This window comes from Cottoperca gobio, chromosome 17 (assembly GCF_900634415.1).
Source record: "Cottoperca gobio chromosome 17, fCotGob3.1, whole genome shotgun sequence".
Classification (NCBI taxonomy): Eukaryota; Metazoa; Chordata; class Actinopteri; order Perciformes; family Bovichtidae; genus Cottoperca; species Cottoperca gobio.
Window position 1 is genome coordinate 8291223 of NC_041371.1, and position 19349 is coordinate 8310571.

A 19349-nucleotide genomic window follows, 5' to 3' on the forward strand; every position below is an offset into this window, starting at 1 on the left:
ACGTGGTTGCGATATATTTTTAGGTTGCCCTGCACTGAACCTGTCAGGACTCTGGTGAGCCGGGGGAAGACTTGGAGCACAGACGTGAGATGACAGCTAAGAAAGGCTGCATGTATGAGGTAATAGGAATATCTTTGCATTTGTTCTGTGACCAGCTAAAATGATACGGACCAGGAGAATTTATCTCTGTCATTTTATTTTATAAGTTTTAGATGTAAGCAAACACCTTACAAATAATAATAATAATATCTGTTGCAGAGGGCATTTGTCATTTTTGCTCATTTAGACTAACATCTGTGTGTGTTTTTGTCTGCTACATAATAAAGGAGTCCCCCCCACACACACACACCTACAAATAAGGCATACATCCCGCAGCCCCCGCAAAGATACTGCAATTACCTTCGATTTTACCGCTCCTGCTTCATCCTCCTCCTGCAAAACACAGGTAGGCTTGCTTTGTTGACAATCAAAGACCAGTATATGTGTATCTCTGTAGCTCACATGCAGATGCCCCGAACATCTCTCAACATGGCTTTTTGTTTATACTTGCACCGGCTCTTTTCACAACAATGTCTCCGAATGCCACCAGTCCAAATGACTACTCTGCAATCTAATCAGTGGTACAAAAGGATTTGTCATACATAATGTTGGTGATTAGTGAGCATTAATATCAATACAACTATTAATATTAATGCAATCATTAATACGGGTTAGTCATACCGTGGCACTACAATTTACATTAAATCACCTTAATGGGGCACCACTTTTTTAACTACAGAAAAATGACAGCTAGTTAAATTAGTTTCATGAAATATACTACACTATCAATTTGGAACTCCGATTAATAATTAAATAAATAACTATAACTACAATTACCATATCATCAGATCATTAGACAGTAAAGTTTGAAGGATTTTGGAATTATTTCATAGCAGAGGTTGGATCAATCGTGTACATCTCACAAACCAGCATGTATATTCGAAAAGCATTATAATATAAATGTAAGACACAATATTAAATCAAATATCTAAAGCTAAGCAATCAAAAGGGAGTATGTAATATGTATATATATATATATGTATATATATATATATATATATATATATATATATACATATACATATATATATATATATATATATATATATATATATATATATATATATATATACATATATATATATATATATATATATATATATATATATATATAAATATGTGTGTAAAAAAGGTGGTATTGGTTGCAGGAATTAATACAGGGTTTTGACACCCATAGAGGATCCTGGGAAATTGAGTCCCATATGGCTTAGTGTTAAGTCCCCGACAATATGATACGGGTCCCAAAGTTGGTATCACAGCAACAAAAGAGGAAGGGGAGAGGGAGGGCGGAAGTTTTCCCCCGAGACAACCCACGGGGAAACTGCAACTACTGGGTGCAGCTTACATTTACCATTTATCTTCACAATGCATTATTAAGAAATGTTACAAAACAGTCAGTTGTTCTTTGTAGTTCACATAGAGTTAGATATATTATGCAAAAACAAATCCAGATGTGCTGAATAAATACTTTACTGTTGCATCTTAACTGGCTTATTGCATTGCATCTTCAGACTATTACTTTGTTGGAAAAGATGAATAATTAGTGTGAGAGCATGATACAAGGAGACACTCATTATGCACTTGTTTTATTTACAACACACAGCATTTTCTTTATCCATGGAATGAATGGCCTTAAAACAAAAATCCTCCCAAGCAGACAATATACACTCTTTATGTACATATAATGCAATATGTTTACTTCTCATACATATGCCTTGAAGTATATATACTGCATGTATCTGTGTACAAGCTTTTGACTGCAATGATTGCGAAATGCTCCCTGTTTCTTCCGCACTCTTGTCTCTCTGGTGTATCGACCGCTGTCTAATCGGCCCCATCTACTTTCTTTAACGACACTCCAAATGAGTTGAATGCTAAGCAGCGTGTGTCAAGGCAGACTGGAAAAACCTCGGAGGAGTCTGGAGATAAACAGGGACAGGTCAGAGCGGAGACTTACCACTTGCACTAAATTCACATCTAAAAATGTCAAGTCATTCAAGTGATTCAGGTGTTGAAAAGAGCATTTCAAATATGTAACCTTTTTAAGTTTGTGATTTATCTTTCAAAAGATGGAAAAGCATTCACTCCAGTTGAATTGTTTTGTTGTTTAGGCAGTAACAGAAGGAGGAGAATTACTTGGTAGTGGTAGAAAAAAAAAAAAAACATCGCATTTCAAACCCACTTTATTGACAGCTTCTTGCCCTCAGTACAATGCAATGCAAGATTTGTAGTGCTGAGCAAAGAGGAATAAATACGGCAATAAATACAGTACCGACTTGCCTCAGTGGCCGTCTTTAATTCACTCTCGCTGGAGCCATCAGACACTCATCACAAACACACAAAACTGATAAGACATCACACACAACACTGAGCCAAATGTTTCTGCTTCCACCTTAAATTACAGTGGGACGTGGATCAACATGGACCGATATGTGCTGTCATTCAGCTTTAGGAAAGCAAAAAGATGTTCCCGCCTTTAAAAGGTGTGCATCTTCTTTCATCAGTTTTAACAATCGCCTGAAGATTTGGAAGCGAGTCATTTCACATGGTTTATGAAAGATGACAGTTTGGATGTTTCAATGCATCCAACAGAAACCTGCAGTGCTGATCAGTCGCTTCATTTCACCACAATGGGAGAGACTGAATCATAGAAGAGTGTCTGAATGATCCACAAAAGAATGACATCTTAGTTTAACGACGGCATGCATTGCCCTTATGTAAGTTTTCATCCCTTACGAACGATGACCAGATAAAACCCACATCTAAATCGAGGTTCAACCCATCAATCGTGACCCTTCAACCCTTCTGTAGATAATTCATAGATTATAGACATTTTAAAATCTCTTAATTTCCTTCTGTGATATGGCATAAAATCGTCTTGATATCAAAGGAAGATTGTGTCAGATATCCTGTACAGTTGATGTCGATGACCATTTCAAGTATAAGAGTAACAAAATCAAGGAGCACAAATATATATATAAGGAAGAACAAAAAAAAAAGAATCACATGATGAATGCTCACTGACAGGTCATCCGGCAAACTCTGAGAAACTCTCCACCACACAACCACATTGTTACATGTATGGCAGCAATCAAAGGCATTTGCAGGATGATATATTTCATTAGGATCCAGGCTGTGTATTGTATTTATAATACAACACATGGGGAAAGAAAAGCTCCATGTCACCACAGAGAGTTTGCCTTTTGTTTAGCTTTATATCACTTAATTGTTTCTCATAGTTTGTCAGCTGATTAAACTGCAACATCATAGATCATGATATATATATATATGTAAAATAATTTAGTTTTGGTTTTTACAATATGCCTGTTAGTTCCAATTTTAGAGTAGTTCTACGAGCGTGTATTAGTAATTTGTTAATAGTATAGTTTTTACAGCGCATTAAAACAACACAGGTTGAACCTTTTTTTCCTGACATCCAGAATCCAGACAACAATACGTTTCTTTAATTCTGCGTTATTGTTTTAGACGTGTGTTTTCTTCTTTACAACAATTGTTTCACTTTGCATTGCACCAACTTAGTGAGAAGATGGAGCAATCTGGGGCAAAAGCACTGGACGCTGAAACAAGGCTGATGCGCTTTTGATAACAAGAGTTGTAATGATGATTACTTTTTAAATGAGAAATACTGTATGCGTCTTATTTTAAAAAATGTAATTCCCCCCCCCCCCTCTCCTTTTCTCTCTTCTCCCCTAGCTCTCTGTGTCCTATGTGAAATATTATGTAAACTTACAAACCTTGTACAAAAGTTGAAAACAAAAGCCGTTTAAAATGAATGGACTGACATCGTTTGGAGTATTAATGTCCAAACTTGGCAGGGAAAAAAAAAGGGAAGCAGGATGTTAGCTGTTCAATAACTGACACTACAGTACAGTACAGTACATATATAGTGTAGGTAATTACTGTCTCTTTCACACACACACACAACTAACCTTCCCTTTCTCTCTCATACCCTCCGGTGAGGCAGTAAATGAAAGCTAATAGCCTGCTTGCCATCAGGTATTTAGCACTGCTTAGCACATTTTCAAGAGCGAGGAACCCTTTGTGGATCTAAACCTTCTGTAACAACTGGTTTTGAAGTTGCATTATGGGCAGTAATTAATGCCTTTATACACTGTTTGTATTCCTACCGTGTCACTCAGTATCCAGCGTCCACACCAGAGAAACAGAGAGAAAGAGAAGGGAGTTCAAGCAATCTGTGATTAAGGCAGTCTCATAAATATTGCAGAGAGGTTTTTGGCCCCCGTTTTGGAGAAACACTGCCACACCAGTCTTGAGTTCCTAGCTCTTACTAACTGCTGCTTCCTATCCCCACAGATTACAGAGCAGACGGGTGGATGCGAATACCAAATGGCAAAAGAAAATCTGAGTATGATGCCACAATGTTCGATCCATGGAGGAAAAACATCCCATCAAAAACAACATCGAGCAGTAATCCTCTTTGGAAGAAAAGGTCATATTTGGTTTGTGTATCAGTCCTCCACACAATGAATAATCTTTTACAGGGACGGTAAATGAAAAATAAAAATAAAAAAGCACAGCTCAGAGCGATTTAATTAAGAAATTAAAGTAAAGTAGAAGCCTATATCTAATTTGTCCACTGAAGTTAGTGCTAGGGGCTTTTTAAGCGGCGTGCAGAGACGAGGATAGACAAAGGTCCCACTTACAGTAGCTTAACTCTGTCTCATTTAATTGAGTTCATTCCAAGATACAGAAAAAAGTCAAAGCAGTTACATACATATTAGTTGGACACCGGAGATGTGGCTCCCTTACTGTCTTCAGTTGAGTTCTGCTGATCGTTTCGCTTCCTTGCAGCTTGTTATGAGTTCAAGCTGTTTTAAAATCTGCCAACATGGCAATCCTTATGTACCGTACCCTTTACAGTGCTTCCAATTACTGTACTTAGGGCTTCAAGTAATAACTAGACCTCTATCAGAGCATCACACCCCTCTCTATACAGTGCCGTAACATTCCCTCAGACCCACTCCTGCATGGAGCGCTTGCAGTACAGTATGTGGCGCTGTGTGCTCTTCCGCCTGAACTGGAAAACGGTGTAGAGGAGGACCATCATGCACAGCGCCAGGACACAAGGGATAGCGATGGCCACTGCCTTCTCCGTGCCCCCCGTGCTGTCCAGTTTGATGACAACGTCCACGTCACCATTGTCGTAATGGCGTTCCTCCGCCACCGGGGGATTCCAGTCCCAGTCGGGGTCGGCAGGTAGACTGTCACAGCCCATGAAGTCCCTCAGGATGGACCTCGGGTAGCCAGGCTCCACACGAAGCAGCTGGTTGTTGAACTTCCAGTATTCCTTCCCCTTGTAAAAGTAGGTAAAGCCTGGAGGGAGGTATTGTGGGAAACAACAAATTCACTTATGTACATTAACTTAATTAACATATTAACATCATTATTGTGCAATTGCATGTACCACTTTATCATGCAGTAGAGTAGCCAAGTCAGTGACTATGTGTTCATGTCTATTTGAGTACAATGAGAGCAACAAAAACAAAACGGAGTCAAATTCCTTGTACTCATACCTGGCCAATAATGCTGATTCTGATTCTGATGTCTCTCAGAATCTTTATTTGAAAAAAAAAAATGAACAAAAAAGATTAATTACTCGCTGTGTGCTTTTGGTTGCTTAGAAATAATAATAATATCTTTTGAGTTTTACAGAAAAGTATTTGAAAAATTCTCTTTTAAAAGTGGCAGATCATTTTATTTGTAGCAAGCACAACTCTGGAAAAACAAATTGGGAGTAAAATAGTAAGAAAACACAAATTTTATTCTGATCAGAGTCCCTTAAAGTAAAAGAAGAACTTCATATTCCCACATCAATCTTGCAGAAATATTGTGTTCTGCTCATCTGAACTGCTTGAAATGTCTAGTAGGGCCGCAACTAACCACTTTCCATTCATTCATATAAATTGTATCGTCTATAAAACATCAAAAGATTTCAAATGTTCTATCATATAAGATACAAACAAGCAGCAAATGTGTGAAACTGGCACAAGCAAATATTTGACATTTTTGCTTGAAAAATGACTCAAACGATTAATTGATTATCAAAATGTATTTTCTTTCGATGAACTACTTGTTGCAGCTCAGCTGTAGTGTTTTGCAACAGCAGTTAAATGTATTCAATTTCTTTTTCCAATTGTGTATCTCTCTCCTTCTGCAGATTATCTCACTGGTTTAAATCTTTACACGGAAAAATGTGAAAATTAAACCAGAAAACAGATAATTTCAACTTCCTGTCATGTTGTTGCATGCAGGACCTAAAACGATAAAACACATACCAGACAAACTAGATCTCTCTGCAGTATTTAAAGGTGCTCTTGATCTTGTATAAATGCCACTCTGTCTTACAAACCACGGTTACGCAATGTCAAAACTACTTAGCTCCAATCTCACTGACTAGTTACACGGTCCATAAAGCTAACATACCGTTGGCCTTATCCACAAAAGCCCCCTGTGGAGAGTCCGGAATGCCCTTCCAGATGGTGATAGGTTTGGGATAACCTGGATCCATGGTCCTCATGTCCTCATTGTACCTCCAGTACCTACAACAGGACAGATATAAATACAGTATACAGTCAGTCAGTGACATGTGCCCACGTCAGACACCTGACCCGCTTAATCTGGGTCATTTCCAAGTAGGAGGAAATGACACATTCTTGCGTGTATGCACAAATCCACACACACACAAACACAACTCAGCTCAGAGTGATGAGGGTTTGATTAATCCAACAGCTGGACTCCAAATCCGTCAACGCTAAAGCTCAAGATCTATTTGTCAGTCTGTAGACTGTACAAATACGAGTATTTATTAATATACTATACTAACTACTGTAGTCTATTTCTGTCAACTGTCATCAGCATTCAAATCCCTCTGAAACACTTGCACAGGACCTCGAACTAGGACTGAGGGACCAAATCCAAAATATGGTCAAGTCAAGCAAATGAGGAAAAGGTTTTGCGCTCTCAAATCCAGACAATAAGTATTTAAAGGTGTAGGCATTCATGTTGCTCTGCTAGAAGAGCCTACTAAGCTGACAAGATGCTATTTCCGAACTATAATACAGCTTTGAATAATTTTTGAAGGAAGAATCCAAGTAGTTTCATGGCTCAGCACTGGAGGTCTGCACAGTGACATGTTGCTGTCTGCAGCTTGCAGCCAGACAAAACCCTCAATCTAACCATTTAAAGATCTGCAACGGACTTGAGTCACATGACCATAGAAAGTGGTCAATCAATCATCCACACTGTGTTTATCTGCCTGGCAAATTTGTTTCAGGGGTTGTTGTGATTGATCTGCTTCTCATACACTGACGCTCACACACATAAATCTTTCTACGCGGTGACATTTCTTTGAATTAGAACAAACACCACCCTGTCACGGGGAGAGAGCGATGAAATCACGTTTGAGACGATGGACAGAACGTCCTGTTTGTCATGATGTGCAGCAGCAGGTTGAGGGATGACAGTATCATGACAAAGCATTTTGACAGCTTTCACCGTGGGTCCTCTGACCTCTTAGGATAGGATTTATCGTGACAGCTGAACAAACATGTGAGTCACACCGGCGCACTCTCTAACTTTAAGATCATTGCAACGCACACAGATAAACAACACATCCTCAACTGTTCTGGAAAGACTCCCAGAAAAAAAAAGAAAAAAGACTTAAACTCTGAAGTAATGAGATCCCCACCACAAATGTCGCTCTAACATTGGGTCATAATGCGTCGAGCGCCAATAAGCAGCATTTTTCAGCTTTTAAATAGACAATCAGTGTTTTCAAAGCAACATGTGACAGCTTGCAGAGCTTTAAGGCTGCCAGCTGATCTGTGCCAAGATGCACTAATCAACAAACCTGCAAAATTATTCAATATTTCAAGTCTCCAAAATCATTAAATGTTCCAACCACAGACAAATTGCATGTATAAAGAGGAACAGAAGGGAAGGAGCAGACAAATACTTTATGTTGTTTTCTTTTGTGTGGGATCCACCCCTCAGCGTACTTGTATTACACTTGTATCTACCACGAACACAAAGTCAATTTATTGCCATAAACAAAAGACTTAAATAAAGATTTCAGCCATCGATGAGCCTCATACTTTGTTTGCTCTGAGAGACTTCAGTTCTGCCCATCTACTTAACTTCACAACAGTGCTGGTAATCGTTCCACACAGACCTGTCTCCTTTGAAGAAGTAGGTTTTGGCGACATCCTCCCACCAGACAGCTGTCTCGATACTCTGAGTGGGCATGCCGCTCCCGAAAAGCGAGATGTCCTGAGGGTACGAAGGCTGGAGAGTCGTGTCCTTGAAGACCCAGAAACGGTTTCCTAAAATACACACACACCAAGTTATGAGGCTCCGGGACGACGACATCATCATAAAGATGACCTCAAAAATAACACTACACAAAACACTCTCAGCTCATTTAAGCCTTCTGTGTGGTTGTTTTTTTTCTTCCAGTGAGTCTATTCATATATATTCGTATCTATTCACATGATTCACAAAGCTCAGATGTATCACCTCGTTTACAAAATATCTGCACAGTACAAAATCTATGCAGTGTTATCTTTAATACAATAAACAGCAAGATGATGCTCTGAAAGGCAACCCTGCCGAGACTTGTTGTTTTCAGTTTTATTGAAACTATTGTTGCATTTAATTCAGTTTGATCACAAGTGCATCAGGCAGAGTGAGGAGAGCTGCTGTGGTGGTGTGCTTGCAGTAAGTAGCTCGACACTCACACACATGCAGTTAAGTCCCCTTGAGTGAATAAATAAAGCATGAGGCACTCTGATCCCACTGGGTGACAGATGTCATGTTAATCTGCCTGATGGACGGATGGCTGTAATGGACCTGCTCCCACTCTGTTATCGTACAGAACGCGAAACAAACTCAAAGTCACCCGCTCAGCTGCTATATGATAAAAGATTACTGTATGTTTAGAGAGTGCACACTTTCACGTGTAGTGGTGGTATGCAATAAAAATGCTCTTTATATGTCATTTGTAACATTACTGTGGTTTAAAATATCATAACTGCTATATAAAGATAAAAGGTTGAAGTGTAATTTATGTCATTTATTTTTTCCGTAAGAGGCTTTATTCTTTTTTTGTGGATTAAACATGATTTACTTTATGAACATAAATTGATTCTGGGAAGATAGAAAGTTTCCCCCAGAATGCATTGTGTGTCTGATAAATGTGTTTGAATGCATTTCCTTCCTTGTTCGTTGTTTACATCCATGTTTGCTACTGTAGCCAGCAGTCTCCTTCTTCCTGCCTTTGTTGGTGCATTGCTACATTTCTTGGCGCGTTATCATCACCAATTGTCAATCTGAGAAATAAAGTGAAACCGGTTGCAGAAATGCGCATCATGTCTTGTGCTCTCACTCCTACTTTAGTGCACAATACTAACAATATGGGAAACTAATTGTAAAAATGTTGCCTGTTACTTGTGGGTACCTTCAACAGGGTGCTGTGTATTGAATTAAAACAACATTTAAAATCCAAATATAGAAGATTATTTTGCTTTTATTACCTTTGAAAAATACAAACTTCCCTTCGCTGTTTTCATACACAGCATCAATTTTCGGAGGCAAGCCTTTCCAGAAGTAGTTGATCTGCATGGGATAGCCAGGGACTACTGAGTTGTCCCGTACCCTCCAAAACCACTGGTCCTATAGAAATGGATAAAGTAGAATCATCATCATCATCATCATCATTATCATCATCATCATCATCATCCCAAACTGCTGTAAACCAGCAGCCATGTTCAGTCAGCCTGATGATCTGCTCTACCTTGAACACAAAAAGCTCCTGCCGGAGGATGGCCAGGGTGTTGAAGCCTCCATCGCAGATATTGGGTTTGGAGTTGGGGTTGGACGGCTTGGCGGACTGCGGAGGGCGATGGGGTCTGGCATGGCGGTCATGCTTACGGGGGTCTGTGGGAGGGTGGAAGCGAGGAGGAGGGACCGTGGGTGGGGGCCTGGTAGGCTGCGGTGCTCTATCTGGTGGACCTAAAAAGACAAAAGGTCTATACAGTTTTTCTGTATTTGTAAGATTTAACTATTTTTTGGACTGTCCCCATAGATATTAAATAAGTTTACTGTTGTTTGACCAATGCACATGTTATTTTGGTACAGATGATTTGATAGTTGACTCATGTTGACTCTTAAACAGCTGACAAATGTCGCTGACTGGCAATCAACCCATTATGAATGACTGTTGCAGCAGCATTGCAGAAGTCATTGCAGGGCTTCAGTATTAATAATATTTAGTCATTTGGCTGTGGAACAATATGTAACATTGCTCTGAAAGGATCAATCTAATTACTTTACAACTGCTAGAATTTACAGAAAAAGAGTTGTTTGTCTTTGCTCAACTTCTACATCATAATGAAAGAGACTAACGTATGTAGCAGAGGGTTACCATATATTTTCTGGATGCCCTGTAGGTCATCGTGAGGTAGTTTGAAGTTCTCTGTGTCCATGTACTGATAGAAAGGAGCCATGATAGCCGTGGGATCGTTAGAGTGTTCCAGACCGAGGGCGTGGCCCAGCTCGTGCACGGCAACCAAGAACAGGTCGTTACCTGGAGAAGAGAAAAAGGCAAAAATGTTATTGCAAATACCCTCCATCATATCCATGACATACAGCACAGTATGCACAGTACATATAAGAGATGGAGAACAATTAACGTGACTACGTTTACCGTGAAGAAGGAAACATGCACAGGCACACTCATTAACACAAGAGACGGCGATAAGCACAGAAACACTAAGAAATAAGATTAACATGAACATCAGATTTCTGGGAATCTACATATATCAGCTGTATATTCCATCGTTTATTTATCTTTGCCTCAAACAATTGTGCCACTAAAGATGAGCTCGTGCCTAAAACCTGGAATCGGGAAGATAAGACACGTTGGAGCATACACAGGCACAATAAACTTATTTCAGGCCTTGTAGTGACTATTTGATTAGTCAGTCATCAGAAAATAAATCAGTTAACCATTTCAGAACAGAGAATGCCAAACATTTGCTCGTTCCAGAGTCTTACATAAGAGAACGTGCTTCTTTTCTCAGCTTTAATATTGTATATTAATTACCTTTTGGTTTTAGACTGTTGGATGGAGACAACTATTTTATAGAAAAAACATTAAATACATAATTGACAAATAACCAGTTGATTAATCAACAGTGAAAACAATCATTACTTTCAGCCCTCTGGTCCAGACATAACTCCCACTGAGCTGATGTGGTGCAATGTAGTGCAAATAAAGATTATTGGAGGTAAACTGAAAGATCTCTTCATTTGTTTTGCTCTAAAGAGTAGATACACCCACAGCTCACAGCTCACAGAGGGACACACACACACACACACTTAACAGTGAAAACACAGACATGCATGTAATACACCTGAACACATACAAATATCGACATAGCACAAGGAAACACAGCGGGTCTGGTTCGTATCACATTCAAACACACACAAACAAATGAAAAGAGAAAAATGCCACGGTCAGTGTCTCTGGTCAGCACTCAGCTCAGAGTGTCAACTTGATTTTGAAAGAAGTACACCATTTATGTACAGCTTGTGACTGAAGCTGTCCCCGGGAGATTGTTGCCCTTTAAAACATCATATCCACTCCTGCCAGCAGCGCTGCACAGACCAACCACTGACCCTCTGCCAGCAGCTAAAAGGTTACACCTCCCCCTCCCCCATTTATCTAACACAAGCAACCTCTTCCACCACACCAAAAACGTCCCATAAAGAACTCCCAGGAGACAGGCCGGAGCTACCATTTGCGCACATGTCAACATGCAACATTTACAATTACACCGCTGTGAAAGCCCATTAAAGGTTGCACAGCTTCCCAGACCCAGAAGCAGACACAGTCGCTTTTCAGAATCCGCCTCAGCACTTCACATGGATAACCATGGGAAACTGCGCAAGGGTGAACATGAATTTGACTTGGGAGTCTGAGACAATTACCAATGGAGTAAGAGAACAAAAGAGAGAGAGAGAGAGAGAGAGAGAGAGAGAGAGAGAGAGAGAGAGAGAGAGAGAGAGAGAGAGAGAGAGAGAGAGAGGGAGGGGAGCTGATGGGTGGCAAGCAGTTTCCCAGAACAAACACAATGTGAGCTGTTACCCTCCTCTTCCATTAATGGGAGGATAGGATGTAAGCGTATGGCACATGGGTATTAGCAGAAGCAGGCTGGTGGTGCTCTGACAAGCCTGGCGCCCTGGAGGTAGGGTAATTAATGTGTGTGTGTGTGTGGATGCAGGATAAGAAAGGCATCTTATCTCCTGCACCCTGCCAGAATCCACATTGCCAGGGTGACTCACATTACATGATATGTATCCATAATAACCTAACCCTAACTTGATCAAAATACCATAACATAACCCCTAATAAGCTAACTTATCCTATCATAAACATTACACGTAACATAACATTATAACCCACACCAACTAATCTGACATATATATTTAATATAACATCATAACACAGCACAACATAATATAAAATCCCATCACATGAGGTTAAACAGTATGACATAACTTGTAATTAGCTAACCTAATATACATAGCATAACATAACCTTATTGAAACCATAATAACCTGACTAAGTCTATCAACATTACCCATAACTTAACTTCACATAACCCATAATAAACCTAAGATACCCTAACATAAAGTTATTTAACATACCGCAGCAAAGCACAACATGATATAATCAATAAGGAACTGACCTCACTTGACCTTATATACCCATAATAACATCACACAACATAACTTAACATCATCTCACATTATTTACACGTCTTGTAATGGTATTGATATCTTGCTCTTTTCTGTCTTCGGTCACATCTCTTGAAGAATACCACTGAACTACATCAAATTCACTAAAAACAGAAAAACCATAATCATGTGCCAGCAACCGATGTCTTAAAATAGCAGAGCTTTCTATCCTGTCATCTAAAGAGCTTATTATGCAGGAGAAGAAGAAAAAAACATCAAAATCCTGACAGATGGAGTGATGCATCTTTACAGAGCGCAGCCCGATCAAAGACAACTCTGCATTCTTTGTTTTTGGTTAAGCATCCCTCATCCCTGTGATACCATCTCTGGTATATTGCCCTAATGCCAAACCATCTTTATTTCCATTTCCTGCTTTCCATCAGCTCTTATCTGTCTCTCCTGATGACTGCTCTTTTTCGCTTTTCGCTTTCCTCCTTTCTTCCACACCACTTTACTTGTTTACATACCTGCCAACATTTAACAACCTCTATTTTCTTCTATCTTCGATAATGGTCGCTAATAATTTCCTTTCCACTCTCCTGCTGTAGTTTCTCCTTACTTTTGCTTACCTCACTCCTTTATTGGTGGCTCTTTGTAACCCCTCTGTCTCTCTGTCTCTCTGTCTCTGTCTCTCTCTCTCTTCTCTCTCTCTCTCTCTCTCTCTCTCTCTCTCTCTCTCTCTCTCTCTCTCTCTCTCTCTCTCTCTCTCTCTCTCTCTCTCTCTCTCTCTCTCTCTCTCTCTCTCTCTCTCTGTCTCTCTCTCTCTCTCTCTCTAGATTTAGGTTTAAACACACTTTTCCTTCACTTACCATCGTGGTTGGGGTTCCCAAGGGTCCAGGGCTCATCTGAGTCAAAGTGTGTGTCCCCTCCTATGCCTGGGCCCGGGAAATAAGCGTGGGCGAGGAATCCTCCCTCCCCGTCGAAGGGTGAGCTGTCACCGTGAAAACCCGAAGCGAAGATGATGGTGATGTCCACGTCACGCCTGCCAGTCTCAAGTGCGCTGTATGGAACAGCCTCAAAGCGAAGGGGAGTCACACCCTGCCACACGTCAAACGCTCGCCGGATGGCATCGTGAGTCTCTCGGGCGCCCACCTTTGGTGTGACATTTTTTATGCTATGGGGAGAAAGAAAGCAAACTGATTGAGAGTTCTGCAAAGAGGTAAAGGCTACGAGGCGGAGAAATATGGAATTCATATGATAATGCATTTTGCATTTGGTGATTAAATTAGCAATTTGGTCATGCATTTAGAAAATGTATTAATTTATTTTTTATTTTATTAATTTATTTTTGCAACTGCTGTGAATCCAATATTGTGGAAATAATAAGTGGAAATAAAATATATACCGCATCAACCCTGTGCCTTGTTATCCTATTAATTTCAAGTGAACATTTTTTACTTTTCAATACGAGGAGACACTAAAAGAAAAAGTTGCACTTGACACAACTATTTCAAGCCCGGCAGCTTTTACTGAACTTTTAACACAGCAGTCGTTATCAGTCCCTAGCAGGCAGAGAGGAATGGGAAATCTTCTCCTCTCTCTCCACTCATTTCCGTGAAGAAAGTGCAGTCAGCAGCAGCAGCACTGGCTCAGCACTGATTGACATTCCATTAGGAGAGGTGGCTCATCAATTCAAATTCGTGGAGGAAGGAAGGATTTGAATAAATTGACAGTGTTATCGTCTATTACTGCTGTAACCTGTCAATTTGCAGTTGTGCCAGAGAACCGTTTATCAGTACTACTCAGAACCTATTAAAAGCTGGAGCTTATTTAGGCGAGATAAGACGAGAGTTTGAATATTTCTGCTGAGATTACGGACAATTTACACTTTTATATGAGGGAGAGGAAAGCCTCTTCATGCTAATCACCCAAAAATAGTTTATTTTGTTTTAGGACAAGAATAAATGGACGACAAAAACAAAAACCTGCCTATCGCCAATAAACTATTTATAAACTGGACAGTGAACATACTCACAGCACACATGGGCACATTTATGTGTGAATCTGAATGTGTGATGATATTTGTGTGTGTGTGTGTGTGTGTGTGTGACGTATTTGCCCGGTCTCTATGACAACACGGTTCATGTGATCCCAGGTGGTTAAAGAGGAGGAGATGAGCGACAGAGAGCTGAGAAAATTAACACATCTGGCACATCTGAAACCTACAATAAGCGCTGCTAAGCTCAATGGTCGCTATGACAACTGCCTCCACTATCTCTCACCTGTAGGTGATGTGTGTACGCTGCCACTTCTGTCCTGTCAGCGCGTATCTCCGCTTCCGTGACCTCGCAGCACTTTTAAATTTGTCCGGAACGCCACAGCGAGGCTTTTGCATCCAACTTTAAGAGAAGAGAGGAGAGGACAAGAGAGGAGAAGAGGAGATGAGAAGAGAGGAGAAGAGAGGAGAAGAGAGGAGAAGAGAGGAGAGGAGAGGAGAGGAGAGGAGAGGAGAGGAGAGAGGAGAAGAGAGGAGAAGAGAGGAGAAGAGAAGAGAAGAGAGGAGAAGAGAGGAGAAGAGGAGGAGAAGAGGAGAGGAGAGGAGAGGAGAGGAGAGGAGAAGAGAGGAGAAGAGAGGAGAAGAGGAAGGAAGAAGAGAGAGAGAGGGAGAAGGAGAAGAGGAGAAGAGAGGGAGAAGAGAGAGAGAGAGAGAGGAGAAGAGAGGAGAAGAGAGAGAAGAGAGGAGAAGAGAGAGGAAGAGAGGAGAAGAGAGGAGAAGAGAGGAGAAGAGAAGAGAGAACCTCACCTCTCTTCTCCTCTCTCTCCTCTTCACTTCTGCCTCTCTTCGTTCTTCTCTTCTGCTTCTCTTCTCCTCTCCTCCCTCTTCTCCCTCTTCTCCATCCCTCTCTCTCTTCTTCTCCGGTCTCTTCCCTCTTCTCTGCTTCTTCTCCTCCTTCTCCCTCTCTTCTCCTCTTCCTTCTTCTCCTCTCCCTCCCATTTCTCCTCTTCCTTCCCCGCTCCGTCTCCTCTGTCTCCTCTTTCTCGTTTCTACTTCTCTTCTGCTCCTCTCTTTCTCCTCTCCTCTCTTCCCCTCTCCTTCTCTTCTCCTCTTCGCTTTTGAGGCTTGCTATCCTCATTACCTCCTTCTTCGCTATCTCCTCTTACCGTTTCCCTTCGCTTCGCCTCTCTTCCGCGCCCCCGCTTCTCCTCATCCTCGTCGCCTCCTCTCCTCGTCCTCTTCGAATTTGAAGAGAAGAGTAGAGAATTGAAGAGAAGAGAAGAGAAGAGAAGAGAAGAAGAGAAGAGAGGAGAAGAGAGGAGAGGAGATGAGAAGAGTAGAGAAGAGAGGAGAGGAGAAGAGGAGATGAGAAGAGTAGAGAAGAGAGGAGAAGAGGAGAAGAGGAGATGAGAAGTGTAGAGAAGAGAGGAGAAGAGAGGAGAAGAGAGGAAAAGAGAATAGAAGAGGAGATGAGAGTAGAGGAGAAGAGAAGGTGATCTAAATTGACTAAATATAAATTGGGAGGCAAACACCATCACAAGACAACAAAAAACACTGAAGTACACTCAGTAGTTTTCTTCCTGACATAAGCACAGCAGCAAAATAAGGAAGTGTTATGCAAAATATCACTGAAACTACTCCAAACTACAGTCATCAATACAAGTGCAGGATTAAATTCTCAATGAGTGCTGTTTTCTCATTCATACCACATGAGATTATCACAAGTACAGAACACACATACTGTAACACGTAGGCAAAACATTAGTTCTCACCTCAGCGTGATATCACTGCATCATCATGCAAAATGAGAAGAAGGAAAAGTGTTAAAAACCTTCGCCTGCGGTTGTTTCACACGAGGTGATGGAAGGTGAAATGAACATATCTATTTCTGTCCTTCACTAATTCATTGAAATATTGATTCCTTCTGCATTTTTAAATGAATGAGCGGAGCATTTGCATCAATGTGACATCAATGGCCCGGTGAAAGTACATGTGCGCCTCAGCTTAAGTTTGTACCAGCACGCGGGTATACTCACTCCTTGGTTTTCTCATCCAGTGTCCCTGTGACATTGAGACCATAGACGCGCTGCATGGCAGCAATGGCTGAGTGCATGGTTTGGGCCGAGCGCAGGACAGACATTCCCGGTTCTGTGCGGGGAAGGTAGCCATACCTCTGTAGCCATCCCTGCGAGGGGGGGAGAAGGAGAACGATTTTGTGCCTATTTTAATACTTGCTTGCCTTTATTGGAAAACTCAGAGTAAAGCAGGAGCAAAGACATGAACATGAAGTAGGAGATGACATGAGAAAAACACCCCAAGCTGAAATCACATTCAGGACGTTGTGAAATTCTGCAAGTTTGTTCGGATAATAAATGAGTTAATCATCTACTACAACGTTCATGTATCAACCGCGCTGTCAAAAGTGAAAGGCTATAAAAGAAGCTGCAGCTATCAACTTGAATCGCCTTCATTTTGTGTTTCATTAAATTTGGTCCCACATGTAACTTCTTCAATATATTCTCTTTTTATTCAGCATTCATATTTCACTTAATGCTGGGAGGCTGTGTAGTTCAAACGCACACATTCATTGGGGTACCTCACTCAAGGGCACAGTAGCTGTATAACGAGTGCAAAGTGCTATTTGTTTAGTTACCCTACCCAGTTTTTCCCAGTAAGTGGCCAATCCCATAATACAAATCAATAAGAATATAACTGCAGGTCATTCGTTGTGCATCTCACAAACAGCCTGTGAGGTGACTAACCTCAGCTTCAATGCATTCTTATCATTGCAAGAGGAAAAACTGCACTGAGAATGAGCTGCTGTGTTTATATCTATAATTAACGTCACAGAAGCTATAATGAGGTACTTCATAGAATTTGCATGTGAATGGTCCGTTGTTAGTCTATCCAGCGGTGGTTTAGGTTTGAATGTATCTGTGTATATCTGCTCGGAGGCTCCCTGGACATCAGTGCTACTGTTTGCATTTGAATCCCTTCTAGTGACCTTATAGTCAGTGTTTGTGTCTTGCGGCTGCCGGTCAGTGTACATGTGCAGGACTGTGGCCCTGCCTCCTCTTGCCCTACAAAGCGAGAGTGCTGCTTGATACAGAGAGTTGAGGCATCATCCGGGGGTCACTGCCAGATTCAATCCTGAAGCTGGGAGGCCACGAGGTGCCCACGCTATCCACAGCTGTCCGCACGCCAACCAGCTGCCTCCTCATCACTACACAGCCTATGAGATATGCTCCAGCTAGCTAATCTGACTAGCTGTCTCCTCTGTCCATCCCTCCCCCTTCTGCCTCTATCCCTCTTTCTGCTGAGCTAAACGCCTTGTTTATCCCTTCTCCCCCCCCCCCCCCCCCCCTCTCTCTCCTGTGGGCGTGTTTCCTGTGTGTGTTGTGTTTGTTCAAAGGCACAGATCTCAGAGAGATACCAGGCAGATTTCAGTGAGCCATAACATTGAATAATGATGTGTTTGTGTGACTGTCAGCCTCAGCATTTAATTTCTTCAGAGTGGTGGGAGGGGAGCCTGAGGTGAGGATGAAAATGACATCAATTAATAAGGTACAAAAAAAAAAGCAAATCCTATTATGCAGCTTGTGTGTGTGTAAATGCTTTATCTCCTCCAACACTATGATGCTGCCAAAGCATGTCAGACTTTATGTTGGCCTGTCACAGAACTATATCCAGCAATGAAAGCATTACATCTCTGCTAAAATAGACCACTCTTATCTGGGTTGCACATTTAGGATCAGTGGGCTGGATCAGCTCAGCTCATGGACCGCAGTGTAATAAAATGAGCATCCTTCTGTTTCATTGCACTCTACAAATGAGGAATGCGCGATATTTTTTTCGCCGTTCAGTGCATGAGCTGAGCTGATAGGATTACAATGTATCCATGTTATACGTTATGGAAATTGTGCCCGCGGATAGCATGGGGAGTCGATACATAAATATATATATGTTTTTCAAGCTGAGGCACATGATGTGGAGGAGAGAGCACGGTCATTTATGATAACCAGAGAGGGAAGGCCATTTATCTTACCTCAACGCTGAACTGATGATCCTCCTCTCCGGACACAGCACACGAAATCCAAAGCAAAAAAAGCAAGCAGAATGCTGCCGCGTAAAAGCAATCCGATGGTTTTCTTTTACTGGAGGATACTAAGGTCATAATGACCTGTTTTTCCCGAGTGTTTATTAGAAGAAGCCGCCCGTCTGCTTTGGCTCTTGTGTCAAATAAAAATCATCAGGCGAGCTGTCAAGGCAGATTCAGATTAAAACGAGAAAAGGCCCCCGCGTTTTATACAATCCCGATGGTGGCATAAAATGTTCCGATGTCAAGCAGAGATAACGCGGCATGTTATACCCGCTGCCCTCGCCATTCTTATTTACATCAGGGGCTACATCTATCCAGCAGCATCAATGGCCATGTACAGTACCCAGTCTGCGCAAGATAGGCTCCCTCCCGACT

The 19349-nt window shown here is 41.3% G+C and overlaps 1 protein-coding gene across 4 annotated transcripts; it reads right to left on the minus strand.

The window, feature by feature from the left end:
- Window positions 1-1664: 1664 nt before the first annotated feature.
- On the minus strand, window positions 1665-19331 carry mmp16b (matrix metallopeptidase 16b (membrane-inserted)). 4 transcript variants are annotated; one of them, XM_029454029.1, is made up of 12 exons: window positions 18921-19331; window positions 16912-17060; window positions 16648-16662; window positions 15162-15278; window positions 13749-14053; window positions 10562-10723; window positions 9932-10149; window positions 9672-9810; window positions 8312-8462; window positions 6565-6680; window positions 5655-5696; window positions 1665-5454 (listed from the first exon to the last, which is right to left on the minus strand). In XM_029454029.1, exons 1-12 carry the CDS (start codon window positions 19047-19049, stop codon window positions 5093-5095), a joined length of 1905 nt encoding a protein of 634 aa, XP_029309889.1. In that variant the 5' UTR covers window positions 19050-19331; the 3' UTR covers window positions 1665-5092. The 4 variants fall into 4 exon arrangements, with proteins under 4 accessions (XP_029309889.1, XP_029309890.1, XP_029309891.1 ...); XM_029454030.1 differs by lacking the exon at window positions 16648-16662; XM_029454031.1 differs by lacking the exon at window positions 5655-5696.
- Window positions 19332-19349: the final 18 nt, after the last annotated feature.

Coding starts and splice junctions, on each gene's coding strand:
- mmp16b (XM_029454029.1), bottom strand. CDS start 19,049: ATGACCTTAGTATCCTCCAGTAAAAGAAAACCATCGGATTGCTTTTAC. Junction 5,697..6,564: donor TTTTGTGGATAAGGCCAACG/GTATGTTAGCTT, acceptor TTTCAAATAAAG/ATTCTGAGAGACATCAGAAT. Junction 5,455..5,654: donor GAATCAGCATTATTGGCCAG/GTATGAGTACAA, acceptor ACCTCCCTCCAG/GCTTTACCTACTTTTACAAG.